General features: G+C 41.0%; 1 protein-coding gene across 17 annotated transcripts in view; it reads right to left on the reverse strand.

Annotated features, from left to right (window-relative positions):
* Nucleotides 1–7,016: 7,016 nt before the first annotated feature.
* Nucleotides 7,017–24,529, reverse strand: part of ZBTB20 (zinc finger and BTB domain containing 20) — a 663,010-nt gene continuing 645,497 nt past the window's right edge. For 14 of the 17 annotated variants that reach the window (XM_073308794.1, XM_073308802.1, XM_073308798.1 and 11 more), the window contains one exon: nt 18,959–20,474. In XM_073308794.1, the coding sequence (XP_073164895.1) occupies nt 20,056–20,474 (419 nt within the window). In that variant the 3' untranslated portion in view covers nt 18,959–20,055. Of the gene's footprint in view, nt 8,340–18,958; nt 20,475–20,543; nt 20,607–24,529 lie in introns of those variants that run through there. The other 3 variants (XM_073308823.1, XM_073308827.1, XM_073308825.1) reach the window with 3 other exon arrangements.

Below are 24,529 nucleotides of genomic sequence, written 5' to 3' on the forward strand. Positions count from 1 at the left end.
TGCATCCATAGTGTTTCTCAATGACTAGGAAGAGAAGATCTATAGACAAGACGATGATTAACTAGTAAGGCGCAGTTCTGTTTTGGATCTAACCAACTGCCAATGCCATTTGGGCTTAAGAGAAAAGAAGCACGATGAAAAGTGGAGGAGGATTGTGGAAAAATAGTGTTTCTCCATCTGGAGATAACACAGGCCATTGAATTATGTGGCATCCCTAGCTGACAGTACTTGTTTTGGATTCTTAATATAAACCTCAAGTTAGCCTTAGTTTCTCACTCTAGAGTGGGCTTTGGAACCATGCTGGAAAATTTTGTTTTGTATTTAATCTCATGTCTAGTTAAACTGATTTCAAATGTGGCTTGGCTTAACATGTAACTGGGAACAACCTATTTTAAAAACATTAAAAATAAACAACCATGCTTAAGGCCATGGAGGGACCTGATTGAGCGGTGGCACTGTGAAAGAACCTAGGCTTGAATGTGCTTTTCAAAAGCAGTTTTAAACTAGCCTGGTCCTCATTTGCAAGCACTAGCCAAACTTTGGGTGAAACTGGTTTGGCTGGAATCAAGTTGAACCTGAATTCAAACCTACTTTTTGAGCATGGTTCAAAGCCCAGTGGAGACAGGGCCTTTAAGTCTCCAGTTTGCATTATTTGCTAGAATCTAGTGCAAAAATGTCATCTTATCACAGCAGTGCAGGCATGCGGCGTTCTACCCCCTGCCAAAAGATGGCCAACGTCCAGTCAGATCTCATGGAAGGAGTTTGCAGCAATCAGCCAGAAGTGCTCAAATTAAAGAAGTTTGTTATTTTACCACAGCAGAAAAGGCACTCTGGACACAGCAGGCTCAGTCAACCCTCAGCTTCACTTTTCTCTGGCGTAGTCATGGGACTGCCACTGGCAACACATGCAGCTGGCTTCACTGCAGCAGAAGACATCCCTAATTATTCTCTCCTGAACTTTACCAGAAGGGGTGGGTTAAAGCTAACCAGTGGTTGGCACTTCAGGGCCCCATAGAGAGACACTCCCTTCAAACCAGATAGATTTGTTTCTTCCCAGCCCCTGCAACAGACCTCCCCAACACTCCTAAGTCCGGGATCTTTTTCTCAAGCGAAGAGACTGACCAGCAGCAATTAGCTGTGCATTGTGACACACCCTGCTAAATAAGAGTGACCCCCTTCTGAGTGTAGGGTTCAGCTCCAATTCTTCCTTAATTCACCGCAAGGTGCCCGTGAAGCCAGATGTTATTTTTCAACCTAAAATCTGCTGTGAAATTTGTTGGCTTGTGGAGTACAATGGGGAGGATTTCAAGGGCACAGATGGCCAGTTAGTTGGGTGCTCAACTCCCATTGTTCAGCTTTTGAAATCTTCACTCCATGACCGTTTTGTTCCAAGAGTTGACTTCTGCACTGCAGAACTGGAGGAGATGTGCTTGCTCTACTCCGTGAAGCGCAGAGTTTCCGTACCTGGAGTAATTTGATTAATCTCTACCCTTTTGGCAGAGGTTATGCCCACGCTTTAATTTTATAACATTTGATCGTTTCAACACAATCTTTTGTGAGGTTGTGGCTCACGTGCAGTTACAGCAGGGGTGAATCTGGCTCCATATTACTAACTGTTCTTTTGTATTACGCTTGTTAAAATCAAGGTATAGACCAACCTACATCATGAGTACAAAGGTTTTGTTCAGCTCAGGGTTCTGTTTGGTTCCAGCCAAAAGACCCCATTAAGGTTGGCTATTCACTTGAGGGCCACATGAAAGAATCTTAGAACACTGATCCCTTCAGCAATCTCAAAAGGAACTTATAAATGCCACTAAGAATGTTCTGTATAAGCAAGAATATTCTAATCTGGGGTGGTTCCATTCCATCCCCCCTCCCCCCCCCAAAGGCTTGACCAGCACTTCTTAAAACACATGTTCATGACTCTTGTTTATTGCACTGTTCCCTTAACAGCCCTCTAAAAGAAGTGCTTTTTCAATGACCTTCCAACCTTTGGTAGCCTTTTTCACCTTTTGGGCTGAGTTCATACTGTGACTGAAGGAATACAAACTAGGGATACAGAGCAATCAAGTGCTCTTCTAGGAGTTTGTCTGTATCTGTACTAGAGATTAGTGACTTTGTGCTGAAGCCTAGAACAGGGATTTCAATTTCATATTGAACAGCTCTCCCAGATCTCCCTCAGTCCATATAGAAAACTCGGCTGAAAAACAAGATTTATAACACCTTGAAACCACTTGTCCTAGGATGCCTGTTTAGTTTCATCTGCAGTGCTATCTCTTTCTCCCATAACTGATGGACAGAAGACATTCAGTGGAGCTGTCTCAGTGTCTGACTAGTTGCCTGGAGTAAAGATATCGCCAGCGTTATCCTGCCAGATGAAGGTGGATCTGAAAAGATGTAGTGTTTTGCTGCTCCCTATGCTCTGTCCCTACCCCTTCTCTTCTCCCTCACTGGGCCCTTGTGTACCCTTCCAATCCCACCACATGTAAATACATTTCAGTAGTGCAATGCAGTGCAGTCATACTTAGTGCAAAAATAAAAAGTCTTATCCAGACCAAAAGCTCAAACTTCCCCCACCCCCAAATCAACTCTCATTAAAGTATACACATGCCCCAAAACAAAGTGGGATTTGCAGTCTCCCAGCCATACTTTCACATGCCTCATCTTCTCTCTGCCTGCTCAATGCAGAGTTGTCATTAGCAGATGTAACCTTTATTACTTGAAACAAAAAGGAACAAAAAAAGTCAAATGGCTGAAAAGCAGAGGAGGCAGGTCATTGTGGAGGGGCAATATGAGGAAGAGAGAATTGAATGGATACAGCAAAAGGTCAGTAGTGGTTTTTACACAAAGATGATCAGATGGCTCCATCGTAAAGGGCCTGTGTAAGCGTAGAAAAGATATAAAGCTTCTCTGTTCCCAAAACACAGTCCTTACTTCAACAGTGCCCAGTTGAAGGTTCTGTAGTGCAATCAACTCTTTGAAGTGGCAACTCTCAGCAGCCACCCTAAAACAGCCAGAAGGATCAACACTAGCCTTAGTCCTTTCCCTCTCACACCAACACACACACATATATATTCTCACGGCCCTTTTCGGCGGGTGGAGGAGGGGTGGTAGAGATGGAAATTATCAGTACAGATATAAACTGTTCAGTATTTAAAAACAAAAATGCACAAGGAAAACAAAATAAAGCACACTTCTAAAATGGACAAGAGGGTTACTGAATCCCAATCAGCCTGCAGTGCTCACCTTCCCTTGTGGTTTTTATAAAAACAATAACCATTCAGGGCTTGCCACTTAGTTAATGATCATTAGAAGATTATCTTGGAAAGCACAGGAAGGACCTGGGCGTTCTCAATAGTTTGAAGATTATTTACACATCTGAGGGTCCCCCTTTAAACCTCACACAATCAGAAAGGAGTGTGGGGAAGCCATTGAGAGCATGGAAACAGAACAGGCAATGAGCTAAAACATAAACATATGCAAAGTGCTATGCGGTAGGATGATTTTTCCACTGCTATTCAGCAGGACACTGAGTCCAGACAAACACCCCTACTCCCCCCCCGAATCCTGGACTGATAGTGGAGGGGGAAAAGGAAAAAGACCTACTTTCTCCCTCTGAGCCTTTTCAGGAAGACAGGAGTACTCATCACACTCTGTTTCACTTCAGTGCAGGAAAGATTTAACATGGTTTCAAATCCTCAGAAAGAAGAAAGGAAGGAATCATAGATTCCAAGGCCAGAAGGGATCACTGTGATCAGCTGTGTAACACCACCCACAGAACTTCCCCAAAATAATTCCTAGAGCAGATCTTTCAGAAAAATATCCAATCTTGATTTAAAAAATGCTAGTGATGGAGCATCCACTACCCTCCCCGAATTGGGAAATTGTTCCAATGGTTAATTACCTTCACTGTTAAAAATGTACACCTTATTTCCAGACTGAATTTGTCTAGCTTTAACTTCCAGCCACTGGATCGTTGTTACACCTTTCTTTGCTAGACTAAAGAGCCCATTGTTAAATACTTGTTCCTCATGTAGGTATATATAGACTGTAATAATCTCTTTGTTAAACTAACTAGATTGAGCTCCTTGAGTCTATCACTGTAAGGCATGTTTGCTAATTCTTTAATCATTCTTGTGGCTCTTCTCTGAACTCTCTCCAATTTACCAACACCCTTCTATAATTGTGGACACCAATGCCAAATACAGAGATTAAAATAACCTCTTGACTCCTACTTGAGATGCACAGGATGGCATTCACTCTTTTGGCCACAGCATCACATTGGGAGCTCATGTTTGCCACAACCCCCATAGCTTTTTCAGAGGCTCTGCTTCCCGGGATAGTGTTCCCCATCCTGTAAGCATGGCCTGCATTCTTTGTTCCTAGATGTATTTAAGCAGGCAGAGTCCAAATAGGGATGTGGAGATCCTGGAGGTACATCTCAAATCTACCCTGTATACCTCAACTGCAGAAAAATGACAGTTGTAAGAACTAGTTTTGTTGTTTATAGCTATTTGAGAGCCCACCATGAAAAGAGCTATATGGAATCAGAGTTGACAGAGATGGAAAAGATATAATCATTCTTTGAAGGCCTTCCCCAGAGCCTCCCCATGTCAGAGAATCTATAAAATATAAAACTGATACAACTAGCTCTTATGTAAAATATGTAACACCAACCTACTCAATACAAAATACCATCAATAAAAGTCCTAGATACTCAGCTGGCTGCACGTCAGGGCCATAATCTCTATTTGCTGAAATGTTGAGCTCATGCCACCTGGTAGTCACTCACATCCATTCTCCTTCACAAAACAGTGTGGTACCTTATGAAGAGAGGTTGCCTACAGACAACCTTGCATAGTGCAGTGTGTTTCTAAACTTCAAAGGATGGGTGTGCTGGTCCTGGGGTGGCAAGTCTATTCTATTGCACAAAAGCAGGGTCGTCTCACCCACCTTGTTTTCATGAGATCAGTGATATGTAAATAGTTCTGGCTAAAATAGCCTAATGACTAAAATCAATTGACTCCAAGTAACATCACTGGAAATTCACAGGGCCTGCTGCTCGGTTACACTAGGACCCCCTTTGCCCCACTCTGGCACTGTAAAGGAGTCTTCATGTAAATGATTGTGTCCATACTTTGGGCTACCTTTTTCATTATTTTCTAGTTATGATAAAAATTCAATTACATGTTTAAAGGCCAACCAAAAATGTGGACTTGTGGGAGGAAGAAAGGCTCCAAGATAGTAATGAGGCTGACACAAACATCTTGTGCCTTGTTCTAAACGAAGCAGCTTCGTCTCTGTTCAGTTCTTTCAAATAGGTAAAGCGTCAGCCTAGCAAAGTGGCAAGAAACTTTTAATCATCAAACCCTTGAATGAGGTGAAAGCTGCCTGGTGGGGGAAACCCAAATGTTCAGTCGGGTTCACCTTTGGGCAGAAACAGGCCATGTTCAGGCAAGTCCTGTGACATACTAAAGAGAGTAGGGGAAATTGATATTTAGGGTTATATCATTCCATATGGCTAGGTTTGCCTTTCTGATGTGAGCGGGTGTACAGAAGCCAAGGAGAATGCTCACGTGAATAAGGCTTGAAGAATGAGGCCCACGAAGTAGTGCTCAGAGCAGCTTACAATAGGAAGTAATGATCCCACTCAATCTGACTAAGAATGCCCATCCTTTCTGTGCTGACTAGCTCCTACTGCCCAGTTTTCTAGGCTGAGTTATGGTTACAGATGGAGTTCATGGGAAAGGACTGAGTTCCCCAAGTTTTTATTTGAGACTTTGAACCTGAAATTCAGAGCAAAACTTCAGGGGTGCGCACCCACAACATATCAGAAATCAGGAATAATCTGACAGGTTTGCAGATAATGCTGACCTACCTCCTGACATTAATTAAAAAGGAGATGAGGCAAACTGCAAGGCAGTGAAACTTGTTTATGAACAATGGTAGCCCTGACTCAGGTGACTGCACCCCACCAATAAAAAAGCGTTCTGAGCTTAAAATTTTTTTTTTAAAGCAGAGCAGAAGCATCACTCTTTTCCTGAACTGGGCATGGGTGAACAGAAGCCCCTGTGTGGGTGTGCAAGCCCTCCTTTTTCCTGGGAAGTCTCCCTTTCTTTGGTGCAAGACCTCTCATTTTGGTACCGGGGCTCCAAAGGAGAAACTTTCTCTCCTTTATTATCCAACCTTACAGTGAAGATCTGTAAAGAAAATCCCTTTCTAGCCATGTATAAGTAACATAAACTATTTTCTGTTAGTACAAGTGCTCCCTCTAGTGATGACAATGTTACTTAACCTGTTGTGTTACTCAACTGCTGTGTAATAATAATAATAATAATAATTAATAATAAAAGGAACTTGAGATGGATGCCTGTTGAATACAAAAAGAACAGGTGTACTTGTGGCACCTTAGAGACTAACCAATTTATTTGAACATAAGCTTTCGTGAGCTACAGCTCACTTCATCCTATGCTACAGTCTATAGAAACATGAGATTGCAGCTTGCATTAGTCTACAAGGTCTACTTAACCAGTTAAGAACTAGAAAGAGAAAGTAATAATGAATGATATACTGGAATAATAGCTTTCCTTGATGTCTATGCCAAGGTAGGTATCAAATCCAGGGGTCTATAAATCTTCAAAACCAGCACAGTAAGAGAATGACAAAGAATGCTAGTTCAAAAACGGGTCCTTGGAACATCACAATCTTTCTGGTTTACATTTCTACAGAGAATACAAAAGAAAAGATAAGAATTCAAAATGCTGCTCAAATGCAAGATTTCTGGATAACAAATGACTGTCTTGATATGTTAAAGTAGTTTTCACCAGCTAGTTATTTTGTTAGTTTCACTTTCATTTAGGCAATTGTATCCTATACACACTACATTCTAAAAGTACAATCTCTAGTGTGGATAATCTACAGGTCTGTTACCATCCTGTTTGTCAGACCACTTCTTAGCCTAAAAATACACACTGTAAACTGCATAGTTGTAAAATGAACCGAGGTTTTGCCAAAAAAAAAAAAAAAAAGAAAGAAAGAAAGAAAGAAAAAGAAAAAAGAAAAAAATGCATTGGGAAAAATAAAAGCAACAGGAAAGATAACAAATCAAGAGACACGACGGTAACTAATAATTTATCCTAAGTGAGTTACTGAAATTTACGAAGGATTAGCAGAAGAAAGTGTGGAATGGGTGTGTAATTACTTAAATGATCAGGCATTCACACCAGGGAGAAAAGGCTCTTTAGGAAAATAAACATGATTTTGAAACTAACTGAAGGACAAGGCAAAGGTTGCGATGAGAAATCATGGACCTTTGGCTCAGTGCTCTCTGTGTCATTAGCGAAATGGAATTAGCTTTATGAATATGGCAAGCAGTAATTCCTTGGACTAACTGGACCAGAAGGTGCCTGTCAGGAAAAAAAAAAAAAAAAAAAGCCTCCTCAACTCACAAAATGATACTGTTTGTTACCTGCGCAATTGCTTTATGGAGGCTGCTTCCTTCCCCCTCGTGTCTCAAAGAGTCAAAACGATACACAGAGAACAAAGAAAGGTTGGATGTTGACATCGCTGCTGGAAGACTGCAATGTTTAAATTGCAAGTGGAAATGAGGAAAGGAAAGAAATGGGAAGTTGTAGTAGTCTGGTTTCCACGGAAGTGCATACGTTAGATGATCAGAATAGAGTATGTAAAGAATGTCAATACCTGCTGATCTCTAAGCTTGAAGTCCCTACTTTGTTATTGTACAAACACAGTAAGAGCTAGTCTACACTTAACATGCTGCAGCTGCGCTGCCATACTGCTTCAGTGAGGACATTGCCTATACCAATGGGAGGACTTCTCCTGTCACCCTAGGTAATCCACCTCCCTGAGAGGCAGTAGATATGGTGACATCCTATTGACATAGCGCTGTCTATACTGGGAGTTAGGTCAGTATAACTGGGTGGTCAGTGGTGTGGAAAATCCCCTGAGTGACGTAGTTATACAAACATAAGTTGCAAGTGTAGACCAAGCCTGAGGATAACATTTTCCCTCCAACACCAGTTCCAAGTAAACTGATTTACGGTGACACAACTCTTCTCATATCTGAGGAAGTACAACTTCTAGATGGACTATCCCTCATTCCCACCAGCTCTGTACAGAGAATGAAGAAATTAGGTACAATAGATACTTTATCCCCATCCACTTCACTTTAGCCATATTCAGTTAGGAGAGAATGATAAATCTTACCCAAAGAGAGATGAGCATGAAAGAGAACAACAGATCTAAATTCCCCCAAACTTGTATGAAGTTTAGATCTGGACTTGCAGCTTGGGCCCATCTGGTGTATCAATACTGATTATCTGATGAAAAAATAAGGAAAAGAAAAGTCACCCTGTAATTTCAATCAATGGAGGCATGGCTGTTGCATTGACTCTAGAGATGGGTCTGAACCATCAAGTTTGGTTCTAGGTCAAATCTTCCTCAGAGTTCAGGAGCATTTGGATATGGGGTTTGGTTAAGCCTTTCTCCAGTTAAATCTTTTCAGCAACTCTTTGGGGATAAGGTAAATCTGTTTGGATAAAATAAGATGTGGCCCAGACTTCAAACCAACTAGGCATTTCTGGAGTGTTGCACAAAAATTAGAAAAGACAACATCCAACATGGAAACTAAAGCATGAAACCTCCTGAGCTGACATTCATATCTACTGGAGGTTGTTGAGATCTGAAAATGGGGAAGGCAAAGATGACACTTAAGTTGTGATCAGAACATGTTTATGGCAACAGGCAAAGATAATTCTTTATCTGACTCATATCAAACTCCACGGGTCGCATTCAAGACAGCAGCAGAGAATTTTGTTTCCACTACTGTAACATTAACTTGGTGGGGAATCTAAGGAAGTCATAATCGCTCCTTTGAAAATTTTTGGAGAAACAGAATAGAGAAGAGTGAAGGGATCAAGATACTTCATGGCACCATTCTTCAAGGCAAGAAGGAAACCTGCCATGTTCTTTCCCCAAATGAAACGATGAAACTGAATATCCTTGAAGAGAGCTCACAGATTCCTTCATGTTTTTTAATTGCTTTTTCTTCTGATATAAAAGGGATAATAGGACACAATCATGAAGTTTTTGTAGAGCCTAATACTGTTTTATGTTGGTTTTTTTTACATTCACCTTCCTACATTTTGCTAAACAGATTGATTAAAAAAATATCTAGAAAAGAAAACCTGTTAAGACAATACACAAGCCAATAATACAAAAAGCAAACTAGAGTTGTAATAATGATCATTAAATGCTTCAAAATAGCTGCAGCAGGTCGGTGGTGAATGATAAATATAAGCAATCATTTTTCTATGATCACAGGCAGATGCAAAATTTAAAATGAATATACTACGTATATATAGAGATGTAAAGTTGTTATATAGTGTACTGTATGTTCTAGTTTTCAGAAATACTGCCTTGTAGTGTATTGTATTTAACTAAGCAGAGCTAAATAGCAACTTCTCTTCTTCCACAAAGTCACTACTACTGTTAATAAAAATAACATATTTTTCCAAGAAAAAAAATACCTTCAGTGACAGTCACAGACATTTTTAACGATAGAAAGACAATGAACATACATTGAACAAAACAAAAACAAAAGAAAAGAAAAAAGAAATGGTTGCATTTGTTGCCTCACTTACAGAAGGAAGAAAAACGCCACCAATACTTGAAGATACACGAAGAGAAATAACATTTACTCAACTCTGTATGAGCAAAACTATGTATCTATCTATACAAGTCACAACAGCAAAACCCCAATCTGGCAAAAGAACTCCGGAGTGAAGAAATTGGTTTTTATTATTTCAGGGCTATCATGCTTCCACTGTAGGTGACCAAAGCCAAACTTTCTCACTTAGCCCACTAAATGAACTAGCGTGACATGATTTTTGGCAGTCTGATGTATGCACGAACTACACCCAGAATACTCTTATAGCTCACTGAAATTTTCCTCCTCCTGATAGTTGATTGGACTGCTAGACACAGTAAAAACACATACTCCTGGAAAGACTTTGGCAAAGGCCACCTTGGTTTCAGGAGACAGTTCATGAATGATTGTTAGTCACTGCACAAGCAGACTGGATTAGATATATGTGTACATGTATGCACAGGCCTACGCATAGTATCTTACAAGAGCTGGAGAAGAAGCTGTTTGATATGGGGCTTTAGAGATTCTGGACCTTGAAAGTCCCATAGTCCTCGTTCTCATAAATGCTGTTGACTTTTTGATGATTTGCTAATTTCAGTTCCTATCCTTTTTTAGGGGGATGGAGGCATCAAACAACTCCATTACTGCCGCTGTGCTCGAGTCCCGTAACTTATTTTTGTTCTTATTAACTCAAAGACATGACCACAGCAGATGGAAATAAGCGACTGACCATGGGAGCAGAGTTACAGAGCAGAGAGCCTTCATGTGTGAACATTTCCATTGCAGTGAGGAAAGCAATGCTGGGCTATCTTGATAGCGCTGTAAGGCCACATGAGGTGCTGTGAGGCACACTTGGCCATCCCTGCAGTACCGGTACGTGTACACATGAAAATATACTGGGCAAAATCCTGAGTCAGTACTCAGTTTTTAACCAAGATCCTGTTTGGGCAAAGACCCACTTAATAGCATTTGGCCCACAGAAATGGGTGTGTTTATAAAGTAGAGAGACCTGCATATATGCTGTATACATACATATATGTCCATAATGTATTACGAAGTCATGCTAATGGCTCCATAGTTAAAGTTGCAACCATCCTCTCTTTCTAAGCCCTTTTTCTGATCATCTCTCTTTGTCCAACCCTCCCCACTCCAAAACAAAACAAAGCCCCATATACAGAGAGCCAAACCTGAAGTCTTTAATCAGTTCTCATTCTATCAAAGATCTAATTGATGTCAATGAGAATTCAGACAAAATGAAAACTGACTAAGGACTTCACTGAAAGATCACAGGAAAAAGTGGCAATGGATTTCAGTGAAATGTACATTTGTGTGATTATGTCATAATTCCTCATGAACGTGATATTCTTTTTCCATCTCATATTACATATTCAGTATTTGGGTGATTTTTGAGACAACACAAGCATCAACAAATATTGACAGCATCAGTGCTGCAAACTAGAGGTGAGAACAGAAGCAAACCTAGATGGACAAGGTACCTAGTTGAAACTAGGAATCACAGCATATACCTGGCTGTTCCTAAGGAACATGGAGCTGCAGAACAGTGAAGCCCCATTTTGGGGTCCATGTTCAGTGAATGTGTAACCAAGTTACGAACACCTCTTGAGAGCATTTTGAATACTGAGTACGGTGGAAATCACCAGTGAGTCAACTGCAGGAGATGTACACAATGCATGTTGCTGCAATTCTTCTTTTAAGAGAATGTCTACACTAGGAAATTTCTTACTGCAGTTGCACTAGTGCTGCCAGTAGCATAAGGTCTAGAGGAGACGATGCACAGGTGTTTTTGCCACAATCTCACCTGAGTTTGGCCTACCCTAGCGCTGATATCATTGGTAGCAGTGGTGCACCTGCACCATCGCTGAAAAACAGGTCTGAAACGTCTTAGCATAAGCAAGGTTTAGCTGATAATGAAATTGCATTGCACCAGAAGAGGAAACACGAGCCTGCAGCTCATGGGATTAATCTGACAGAAGTATCATGCATGTTGGGCCCTCAGTGACACATCCACTGTAGTACGAAGATTATGAGAGGACACTACATTTTTCCTAGCAGAAGTCATCACTGAATACTACAAAGGGCCAATGTCTGCGGTCAATGACACCTGTACAATCCCGACATCAAGGGGTTGAATTGGCGTAAACGAAGGCCTGAATTTAACATAAAGACTTGTAGGAAAGAAAGAGGAAGAAAGGAAATCTTCATAAAAGTAGGGATGTAACTTTTCAGTGGAGTCTCTCTCTCTCATCAACTCTGTTGGGATTGGTGACTTTGAGTGAGTAGGCCAAATCTCAAAGCCTGTACTCAAGTTATTAACATCAAGGGAGTTCTGTCAGAGATCAAGACTTGTCCTGTAGTGGCTTATGAAGAGACAATGTCAAGAGCAAGAAAATGACAAGAGGACTATTTTAGATCTCAAACCTGGAGCCATCACTGAAATTAACAGATTACTGAGAATGCAGTGCAAATAGATTCAAGATACTTCTTAATTAGCGCTGATACTTTCCCACTGATGAAGTTGTCACAGCTTGTCTGTCCCCTCCCATCCCAAGTGCTGCCACACATCTTGAACAGGAAAACACAAAATACTGCATTTCACATAAATAAATGTTTTAAATCAGATCTATTTATATAGCGATACAAAAAATAACGACACTCCACCCTCCCCAGAGGGATTTCTGTTTTAAGGCAGCAATTCTACATAAGGCTGCAATACATTTGCTTCCCCAAGAAACATTCCACTTGATCCTACTTTCCCTAGGTTTTGAATCATAGTGCTAGGGTGGGTTTTATTTTAATTTAATTTAATTTTATTTTAAGCACAAACGTGTAATGCTGAGAGTTAAAATCTAAATTAACAGTACGCTTCGGAAGACACTCCTCCTTCCTGACCCCACTCACACTGATTTCGTACTCCTCTTGTCTCCCATTTCTCCCTGGCAGTCCTTACTCATGAGGAGACTGGGTCCTTGTTTTCACTGCATGGCTGTATCCTGCTATGCAGAGTCCAGTTCAAGACAAAGGGCTGTAGAGGTTACAGGGGCTATTGATAATCAGATCTCTGCTATGCTAAATGTGCATTAAAGAAACATTAGGTGCTTTCCTAGTATATTTCTTGTTGGGCCTATAAGCTCATTTCACTGAGTGCAGGGAAGGGAATGGCAATAAGGAAACAGATTTAATTTTAGGCTGTAGACATAGGATCGTATTTTTAACTTCAGAAACCATGAAGGTGGATTCTCATGGTAATTGCACTCATTACATTATCAGAAGTCTCTGAAACTATTCAAGTTTGTCTCCTTTGTTGTTATTTTGGATAGTTTTCAATTGGTAACTGAAGGGAGAGCACCGTGAGATTAAAAACCACTGGCCAACTCCATCCCTGCAGTTACGGTGGGGTTGAGTTTGGCCCCCTCCTACTTTATAACAAACATACAAATATTCATATTTGTGTTACTAACAATATCTTAAGTTATTAGCCTGCAGGAATGTTACAATTCCAATTTACTTTTCCTTGTTCCCTCCTATTTAGTTTCACCTCATTCATGGCAGGGGCAGTGACAACCGTCAGTTCCACCTTCTGGTTCTCATGCACTAGCACAGGGCTGCGATGTGTGGGGAACAACCATTGCTGGAGACTGTTTAAATGCAACCAAAAAAATACTGTTTGACTCTGTTAAACAGTACCACAAGAACATTTCTATTAGGTTTGTAAAACATTATTTTGTTTTCTTTTAAACTAGAGAACCTACATTTTGGACCAACACTACCTGACAGTGTCCTCTTTAATAACTAGAAATATTAGAGTTGGTAAGTTTTCACATATAAAACTTTGAGTCTGATTCTCCTCTCATTCACACCAGTTTCACACTGGTGTAGCTCCCTTGATGTCAGTTGAGTTACTGCCGATTTACACTGGTGAGAGGTCAGAATTAGTCCAAATGGTTTCCTAAAACTTCCTCCTCTTTGTAGAGACAATATTCTGGTTGAATAGATAACAACATCAGGGATAATCAGATTACAAAGCCCTGCCTCTTTCTTCCCTCCTGTCATCAGTTCCAGCCCCAGAACTCTCGGTTTCTGATGGTCTTACACTATTTAAATATTTCCCTCCACTGTCACTGCAAGCACAATGAAACAAACAGCCTTTTACTTTTAAAATAATACACGAGGGAGTGAGGCTGCCTCGTTTTTAGACAGGTGCTTCTTAGCCTGGGTGTGTGTCATGGTGAATGATTATATCTGACAGTTCTATGCTAAAAGGAGTTTCTGCTTTCCTTTGGCTTTTGCTCTGGGTTGAGCTAATCTGTATGAATAAGATGCATCTTTCCTTCTTCAGACCACATGGTTTTTTTTTTGTAAGTCAGCAGTCACATCTGTGCTGCTGTGGAAGGGTGAGATTGGGCAAATCCGAGGAGGAGGCAGACAAAACCAGCAGGATTTAGGCACTGTGGAGAAGCAAAGCAGGTGAGAAAGAGATCTGTGCCATTGCAGTGACAATCCCTGCTGTTTAAGAAGGAGAAGGGAGACTGTGAACAGGGAAGCTCCCTCCTAACCGCTAAGATAGACAATGCTGTGATGTAGGCAGGGATGGGGAGAAGGAAGGGTTGGGCAACTTACTGCAGGGCTGGGGGTGCGCCCTGCTGAGCAGGAGTCATTTTCAGCAGGGAGCGGTGCAGATTGCTTTAGGATGATGACAGACCTACAGCCTTGGACACTGAGGGTGTGTTCACACAGCATTTGGGACCGAGCGGGAGCAAGTCTCCCAGCTGGGTTGACAGACTTGGGCTAGCAGCACTCTAAAATTCACTTAGCTGAATTGACCCACTGCAGTAGTGTAGACAAGCCCTCAGTGCTGTCTAGACACTAGAATGCTCGTCAAGCCCAAGTCTATCACTGTGGGTTGGGAGACTCAGCCCTGCTCAGACAAAATGCTTGGTAGACATACCCTGAGGGGCTGGCCATATTTGACATGGTTTGGATGTTTCACACATCAGATTGGATTCAAGTATCTTGAAATGAATCTCTTTTGTGTCTCTTCCTTCAGTGTTTTTGGTTTCACCCCTAAGAGAAGACTGTCCCAGTGGAAAATACCCACTGAACTCAAGAGGTTTGTTTTCTAAGCTTGCTGCTTGCAAAGTGAATGATCCAGCATTAAGTGGGCATCTCAAACTCCACTAGGAGTTTGGGTATGCAAGAAATGAGGGACTGTGCTCATAGTGGTTATACTCATGTCTCTTTTGGATTAAAAAAATACAAACAATTAACAAAGAAAAATGGACTTTGCTTGGCCGCTGATCTTGGTGCAAATCTAATTCTCTGAGGGCATCCATGGCAGCCTTAAGTGCTATTGTTGCCTTTCCAAAAACATCTCTCCTTCCAGTAGAAATTCATCACAAATTTGGGGTGAATCTGAGTGCAGCGAAAAGCATTGGCTAGAAGCAGGCATAATGGAGACAGCTGCTGTGCAAACTATTTCAAAGCATTTCATGCAAAATACCCGCACCTATTCCACTCCTCTACCTCCCCTTATGAGAGACTAGTAATTGTGCCAAACTGTGAGAGTTCTGTGACTGGGACAAACATTAGGTGAAACTCATCCTATTCAAGTCTCCAGAGGTGTAAAGCTGGTGGGTTCACCCACTGTACTACCTGCCAGACAACTCTCATGAAATACAAGTTGTGCCATCACCTCCTTTGCAAGAGATAATTACAGTAGGCCCTCACTAATTCACACCCCCCCTAATTCACACCTACACACAAAACAGTTGTTCACTCCTTACTTCTCAACAAAGATATATGGCTTGGTTCTGCATTCCTTGCACATTCAAATCTCTCAGTGAGGCAGACTTCAACTGAATGGCAGAGAGAAGGTAAATCTGGTCCTCCAATTTACCCTTGCATATAATACAAGAATAAAGGGACAATGGCAATATATTTAATACTGGAAAGGAAATATTTTTATGCAAATAATAATTAACCTCTGGAACTCGCTGCCACAAGATATTATTGATGCCAAGCGCTTAGCAGGATTAAAAAAAAAGAACTAGACATTTATAGGTGAATGAGAATTTTGGCTGTTATATTAGCTAGAGCACAAAATTAAGGGAAAGGAACCATCAAGATTCAGGCCTTAAACAGATATCTGACTAACTGGGGCTTCCCTTACAGGCAGGTTAGTCCATTATTGTCTGTTACAGAGATTCTTGCACCTTCCTCTGAAGGTGCTGGTACTGGCCACTGTCAGAGACAGGATACTGGTCAGATCTTAAATGGTATTTCCTATATGTTCAGCTGACTTCATTTGGTCTCCATGGGAGTTCTGGGTGCACAGGGGCCTAATTCTCATTTATCCAAAGGCCAATTTTACAGCATTCTAACACTGTAAAAGGGCCTTAAAGTGGGTGTAAATTACATTAAAAGGTGCCTCAGGGTAAATGAGAATCAGGTCCAAGGAATGCAGAATAAGGCCCTTTGTACAGGGTAGGGAGGCCACTGATGCATGCCCAGAACAGTGGATATTCTGGTAATTCCAGAACAGCGTGGGCCACCCTGCTTCTCCATGGGCGTGACCTTGCATGCATGATGAAATAATTAAAAAACAAGGCCTATATTTTCAAAGATGAGTGCCTAAAAGATAGGCTCCTGACTCCATAACGAGGCATTGAAATAAGTGGCCTGATTTTCAAATGCTGAGCATTTATCAGCTACTACTAAAGCCAAGCAGCAGGGTGCTCACCACTTTAGAAAATCCAGGCCACTTATTACTGAACCTAATAATATACTACAATCAGTTTAAATTTAAGGCAACCATTTTTGAAAATCTTGGCCTAAACTGCTTGTCAAAGCAGTTAAAGCTCATTTGGGGCTGCATTACCCTTACCTCTTATCTATTTAAAATCTGTTTCCTTGCTTATTCTCTAATTAGCACAATTTAATCATTCACAATGGGTCTTTAATTCACTTGTGAGAATTGATGAGGTCCTGCTATAAATCTGTACTTTGCAGATGATGCTTGTTTGATTTAGGGAAGATTGAAAATGGAAGCTGTCTAATCTGAACACGATTGTTCTGTCTAAATTCAACAGTCTGAGGATGTAAATCCTGATCTCACACACTCTGGTGTATCTCCTTTGACATCAGACTCACACTGCAACTATCCAATGTCTTGGCTTCTTCACGAAATTTCTCAATGGCAAATTAAACAGCTTTTCTCCAGGCCTCAGCTGGTGAATGGGCAGGCTACAACTATAAAGGTGTGGGAAATCTTTCATGAGACAAAGTTGTGTCCTATGATTTCATTTAATTTTACTTCCAAGGGACACCATCAAATACTTTTGTATAGTTTTCTCCCCCCATTGTCGTTGGAACATTTTTTCCTGTACAGATTTAGCGGGTTCTTTATTTGGCAGACATTAACTTTTGCTCTTTGTACCTTAGGCTCTCTCTCTTTCACTTCCTGGTTCATCATGACAGCATCAGTATTATCAATATAGATGTGAGAATAATATTTGCTAATTAACTTGCGTTCCTTTCGTAGCCAAGTCAAAATATTGGAGAATGATACAAATATGTCACTTCTAAAAACAACTGGTAACAGAAATATGTAAATTAAAAAAAATAGGGCCTGGTTCTTATTTACATTTGAGCCTGCTTTGAAGTCCCTTTATACCATCTTATTGTAATTAAGAATCATGCCTTTCATATTTAGGATCTTGTGAGCCTAAAGTATCTGACAGTATCCCCTTCAGTCAGTAATCGTATACACCTGACCCACAGCAATTAAGTCACCTGTGCTAAATTACAGACATCTGAAATAGAAGTTGTAGGCTTAAGAAATACTCAGCATTTAGTGAGAAAATCTACTGATTCATTTTTTAGAAAGTTGTCTGGAAAGAATGACTTGGAAATTTTCAGATTTTACAAGCAAAGTTTTGTAAACTTAAGAAAGTTTAATTTAAATACAGACCCATTTAAAATCTAAAGAAATTATTTTTCTGTTCTTTCCTTCTTTTTATTTCATTCTTTCTTTGCATATTATTGTTAGGTGCTTCTCTGCCTAAAATATAAAGTCCAGAGCGCAGCGGGTGCTAATCCTAGATAAGGATTTCAAACAATACAAAGATAGCGTCAGACACTGTTCCAGCTGAAGTAAAGAACCCAAGTACTTTGAGAGTTTGCCTTGGGGGAATTCTCACAAAGGTCTTTATGGAGGGAAGTAATGTGAGAGGTGAGAGACAACAGAACAAAATAAATATACTGACATACATGCTGATCAGGAATCTTAAATGCTGATTCTGCATTCCTTGCAGTTTTGGGTGCACAAAGAATGTAAGTCATGTCCTTTGATTTGACATTTTTGCAAATGAGAGGGAAGGGCAGGTTATTTGAAATTGTAAGGAAAGAAAGCTATTTTGGCATCAGTACAAATTAATGGGAGATCCGTTTTCCACACAGCTATGGAAGATCCGTAGTGAGCAAGATGGAAGTGTGACAGCAGTACAGCAGATTAATTCTTCTCCAGTGACCACAAGGAAGGGAAATCCTAACCTCTGGATCTTACATACTTTTTGACTATAAATTCTATCATTCCAGAGGCAAAATGAACATTGCTAGAAAACCTGCTTCTCACAATGAACCTCCCTTCAATAGGAACAAAATCCTAACTGGAACACCAAAAAATAAACAACAGGACCTTGATAAGAGCCAAAAGAGAACCAAATATCCAAACAAAGTAGCAGTTCAAATGCTATTGCAGGATGGACAGACTATAGTAGATGACCTCACAATGCCCCCACAGACCCAGGTAATTCTCAAACAATAAAAAACAAAGGAAAAAACAATACTACTAAAATAGAAAATAAAGAAACGTCCTTCCTCTTTTTAAATCAAAAATCAGGATCGCTCCCCCCACCCTCCCTCTTATCTGGAAGCAGGTTAGCTAACCTTAACAGTCTCCGTTTAAAAGTTTATATATATACATATATATACACACACACACACATATATATATATATATATGTATATATATAATAAAAGAGAAGATATTAGTGGCAGTGTACGCAAAACAAAAAAGAAAACAAAGAAAAATTACTTTTAGCAATCTCACTTTTTTTGTTTGTTTTTTTTACACAAATACTGTTGTAAATATATTTAAAAAAATCAGCATTCTATCTGGTAAACGTCACTTTTGCCCCTCTATAAAATTTTCAATTAAAAAAGTCCCAAGAACTCTTTTTTTTTAAATTATCCCCTCCCACCCACCCACCCTCTATTCCTCTTTCTTCCACAAGAATAAATCCTGATGCAACTGTTTTGTTTTGTTTTGTTTTTTTGCAAAGATTGTGGGAACTAATCCTTCTCTTGTACCTCCACTCGCAGCTTGCAAACCTCAATATTTGTTTTTCTCTGCGTTTCTCTTTGCCTTCCGTGAAAGTCCCTCTTGATTGTGCTGAGGCTCTGGGCTCAGCGAAGACACTGAATAAATTACAAAAGAAAGCCACCGTTGCTTGTTGTCTGAATCTTCCTGGTGTCTGCTCAAAGGTGGTGGTGGTGAGGGGAAAGCGGGATGGGAGGGTGAGCTAAAGAGCGTGGGATGGAGCAGGATCCAGGAGAAGAAGCTGTGATTCTTATTCCTGATCCTGAAGGGACACTTCACCATCCAACCCAAGCCCTCTCCTCAGCCCTTTTAGAGTGTGTGTGTGTGTGTGTGAGAGAGAGAGAGAGAAAGAGAGAGAGAGAGAGAGAGAGAGAGAAAGATAAAGCAGACAAACGGTGGAAACCAGCAGGGCCTTGTTTCGTCTGGTTGCTGTTCAACCAATAGTGATATATTCCACAGTTCTAACTGGATACTGTGAAGTCCGAGAGCGGTCAGAATTGTGAATTACGTCCATTGAAACACTGCAAACGGTGTACTTAAAACGACAGTAGGCCTTGTAGATTTCGTAATATACTCTTGTTTTGTTTTTTTGTAGTGCTCTTCACAAGTGAGAAAAAAAAGATTTTTTAAAATTTTTTTTTTGTTATTTTTTTGTTTGTTTTTTTTGTAGTAAAGAAGGGTTGTATTTAGAGGCCAGTAGCTAGAGATCCAACCAGTGGAGCTCCTGAAGCACTACCTGGCCTTAAGGCCACCATCCAAGGGAGGTCGGGAAAACTATTATTCACCCAGCCTCCGGAAATGTAATGTACCAGCAGGCAAAAAACAGTTCTTCATGTAGTACAAAAACAACGAAACTAAAAATAAAGAAAAAAAAGGAAGAAAGAAAAAGGTAAAAAGGAAACAAAAACATTTCTTAAATTCTAGTGCCATAGCTTTTTAGTTGTTGTTTCTATTTTGTTTTTTGTTCATAACAAAGAGACAGAGATTCTACTTATCCGTCTGACACATGCATCCTCATGTGGTCGTTGAAATGCTCGATTTGGTCAAACTTAGCTGGACAGACAGAGCAGACGTACGTGGTCCCCTCTGTGCAGGCCACCACCCCGGCAGGGACAGCCCTGGTACCAGTGCCTGCTGAGCCAGCCGTGCCGTTGGTGGCACTGTGCAGAGCCACATGCCTCTCCAGAAGGGTCTTGTGGGAAAACTTCTTCTTGCAGATGTAGCACTCGTAGGACTTCTCCCCACGGTGGAGGCGCATGTGCACGTTGAGGGAGCTCTTCTGGGTGAAGCGCTTGTTGCAGATGCTGCACTGGTAGGCCCTCACGCCGGTGTGCGTCACCATGTGTTTGATTAGGTAATCCTTTAAGGAGAAGGAGCGCCAACAGATGCTGCATTGGTGGGGCTTCTCACCTGCCCAGTACCAGAGAGAGAGAGAAATATAAACAAATAAACAGACAAAAATTTTTTTTAACAAATTAAGCTCAGTTCAGTGAGGCTCTCTGGAATAGTTCCAGGTCTTTCTGGAATCTCTGGAGACATGATCTGGGGGAGGAAGAATGGTTTTGTTAATAATAATACAAAACTTGGGACATAAACAATACTTTTCATCTATAGATCTCAAAATGCTTTACAAAGGGCATGATCATTATCCCCAATTAAACAGAGGATGAAAGAGATTCAGCCCAGATTTTTAAAGGTATTTAGGCATTGCTGTGCTCAGCATTGCAAAGCCTAGCTGACTCAGAAGACTATATCTCATTTTCGGAAGTTAGGAATGTAGGACTCTAAATTCCATCAACTGTCAATGGGATTTTAGCTCCTAAGTGTGCCTAACTCCCTTTTGAAATGAGATGCAGGCTCTTAAATCTGTTTGGCATTGCATCACTGAGCACAGCAATGCCTAAATACCTTTTAAAATCTGGACCTTGTCCAAGGTCACACAGCAAGTCGCTGGCAGAGTCAGGAAGAGAACCCAACTCTCCCTTGCTCCCTGCCACATGTTCTAACCACTCAGCTACAGTTGATCTCTGAGCACAGGGCTGGGAATTAGGAAATGTGTTTCATTCTTGTTTTCTAGCGTTCACCTCCTGGCTGGCCTTGGTCAAGTCACTTCATCTCTCTATGCCTCAGTTTCTCCACCTGTAAATATTAGATGGGGATAATGATACTGACCCACCTCACATGGGAGCTGTGACCCTTAATACGTTAATGTTTGTAAAGTGCTTTGAGATTCTCAGGTGGAAGGTGCTAGAGAAGGGCAAAGGATTATTATTTCATAAGAGAGGTTTAAACTTATTGCTCCTTGTTCTGGTCAAACATGGCAGCTAAACAATTTGCAAGAATAACTACAAAGGATATTTGAACACACAAAAATTCTTGGGCCAGCTGCACAAAGTCAAAGCTCATACAATGGCTACATCTCCAGCATGACAGACATGAGAATTAAACTGTGTGACTGTCATTTCAATTGAACACCAAAAATCATGGGAATTAGGGATGTGGCCCTCTTATCACAGTGTATTCTCCACCCACAGCCAATCTAAGATCTTTCCCTACAGCAGGTCTAAGTTTTCCCTCAATATGATCCAGGCAACCCAGTGACCAGAAGGGTGCAACTGAGGGCATCATTTAGTCCAGTATATGTGACAGATTTGTCCAGATTAGCTTCAATTGTCCCATGTGATGTTCCACCCCTTACTTTGGGAGACAATTCCCAGCCTCATATACTGTACTATCAGGCAATGTTTTCATGATATTCACTCCACATCTTATCATTCATCTAAATCCCTAAATGCCACACCAAAAACCGTAACTCCTTAACTTTATTTCTTAAATCATACTTGGGGCAGTCAAGTGTTTTAATTCATCATGCCAAGAATTTATTGTCATTGAGAGGGATTCTAACATTTCATTTAAAAAGATTGTAATGGCACTTTTGTTTTTTTTGCCCATTGGTTACTCATCAATTTCCTAGCCCCTGGAGATGCTTCATGTTTTTGAAGAGATATTTCCGCTTTCTCTTAGAGTATATGTGTTGGCTACTTTAAACTGTAACATGGCATAGTCTCATATCAACGTGCAGAGACAAGAACATGTCATTGGCAACATTTAATTGCTTGCTTGTGCTGTGAGATTAGAGTATACGGCTCAAAACTCTGTGTCAGAAAAGATCATTTAATTCAGACCGGGCGGGGAAGGGCTTATACTTTTATTATGAGCCTTTATTCCTCTCCAGTTACTTTGCAGTTGACTAGACAAAGAATGCATGGGGCCAAATCAGTGGCTAGTGTAAGTGGGTGCAACTCCATTGTCTTCAGGCATTGCACTTCCTTAAAGCAGTGGTGAATCTGTCCCATAGCTTGCAAAATTATTGGCAAAAGCACTTCCTCTCTCCCGCAGTGTACGCCAATGTGGTACAAATTTATACCACTTGTTTTCATCTCTGCCTCTCCAAATAACAAATTCTTTCATCTAGGATTTAAGCAAAAGGTTTAGCAACCGTTGCCAGTCATCAGGGTCACAGGTTTGCAATAATCTGCACAGATAAACGCGGCTGAAGGGAAAGCTTCCTTCCCATCTGGTATGGCAAACAGCTAGGGTTTTGATCCCCGAGATCCCTGATGAGATTGGTAGAAAGAGAACTGCTGGGTGTGATGACCACATACATCATGCAATTGAGCTTTCTGAGCAAATGAAGCAGAGGCCTGTTGATATCCCTCCATTTGCACTTCCCCATTTTACCTCCTTCTCAATGCAAGTGCATTAGTCTGGATTGTACAAATATACAAAATTAAGGATCTCTTACTCCACTATAGGTTTTTTAAAAAGGTAATAGCAGGTAGTGTGACTGACTCAATGCAAAACATGGTAAACACATGATTCCTAAACGTGTGAATTTCCAGCACTTCGGCTCTGTTTCTAAGCACACCTATAACACGAATGTCAGGCTGTAACGAGGCTTTAGCATGGTGAGTCTGCTACAAAGATGGGATTATCTAACTGTGTCTGTAACTCGATTAATCAACTCAGCTGAACTATACCTCCTCAGAACCAATCTTGCTCCCATTGAAGCAAATAAGTGTTTTGCCTATTGATTTCAATGGGAGCAGAAGCCAATCCATTCCAATGCGTACTCCACACTTTCAATAGTTTACCTGTGTCAACCAAGAAATTCCCCATTTCATATCCTTCTGAACTCCTGTTCCCTGGCTTCAGATGGTCAATAGTTTCCTAGCCAGGAAAATATATTCTCCCGCTCTCCCCCTATGCTACCGTTTGCATTATTATATCCTCATATATATTGTGATACGGTATTTATCCCATCATTTGCTTCAAAATCTTTGTGTGGGGTCTTCTCTCCTAGGAATCTCACAAATAAATCAATATTTTTTCAGATGCAAATTTATTTCCTTACCAAACAATCCTTCTTTCACCTTTTCTTACTGAGAATTATTTGCATCAAAACAAGCAGACCCATGAAAAAACAGTTACTATCCTTTCTGTAACTCTTGTTCTTTAAGATGTGTTGCACATGTCCATTCAAGTGTAGGTGTGTGCACGCCCCAAGCACAGTTGCCAGAATTTTTTCCCCTAGTGGTGTAGCATCGGGTTGGCTCTGGTGCCCCCTGGTGCCGCATGCACATAGCACTGGTATAAAGGGCCCTCTTGACCCTGTGCCCCCTCAATTCCTTCTTTACCAGCTGACTCTGACTAGAGAGGAATGGGGGCGTGTCTTGGAATGGACATGTGCAACGCATCTCGAAGAACAACAGCTACAGAAAGGTTAGTAACTGTTTTTGCTTCTTCAAGTGCTTGCACATGTCCATTCCAATGTAGGTGACTCCCAAGCAGTTGCATAAGAGGTGGACTTGGAGTTCAGGAACATGCTGACAGCAAAGATCAAAGCTGGCATCATCTCTGACCTGCTGGGTGACGGCACAGTGAGTTGAGAATCCTCTACCACTATGAATAGCTGAGCAGATCTACAGAATGGCTTGGTCCTTTGTATATAGAACGTCAGGGCTAGTCTAACATCTAAAGAGTGTAGAGGTTGCTCCTCCCTGTTTGAATGCGATTTTGTGAAGAACTCAGTAGAAAGCTTGACTGCAGTGAAATTGCAAAACCACTTTTGGAAGGAAGGCTGGGTGCGTATGCAGCTGCATCTTATTCTTAAAGAAAATCATATACAGGGGCTCCGACATGAGGGCACGAATCTCCAAAATCTGTCTGGCCAAGGTGATGGCCACTAAAAAGGCTAGTTTCCGGGAGAGGTGAACTAATGAGCATGTTGCCAGTGGCTCAAACGGGGGACCCATAAGCCTTGATAAGATGAGGTTTAGGTCCCAGGAAGAAATGGGGTACAACCTGGGGTACAACCTCTCTAGGCCTTCAAGAAAAAGAATAACCATCTCATGCGAGAGGACAGACTGCTTGTTGACTGGGGGATGGAAAGCAGAAATCACTGT

Source organism: Lepidochelys kempii, chromosome 1 (assembly GCF_965140265.1).
Source record: "Lepidochelys kempii isolate rLepKem1 chromosome 1, rLepKem1.hap2, whole genome shotgun sequence".
NCBI classification, from domain to species: Eukaryota; Metazoa; Chordata; order Testudines; family Cheloniidae; genus Lepidochelys; species Lepidochelys kempii.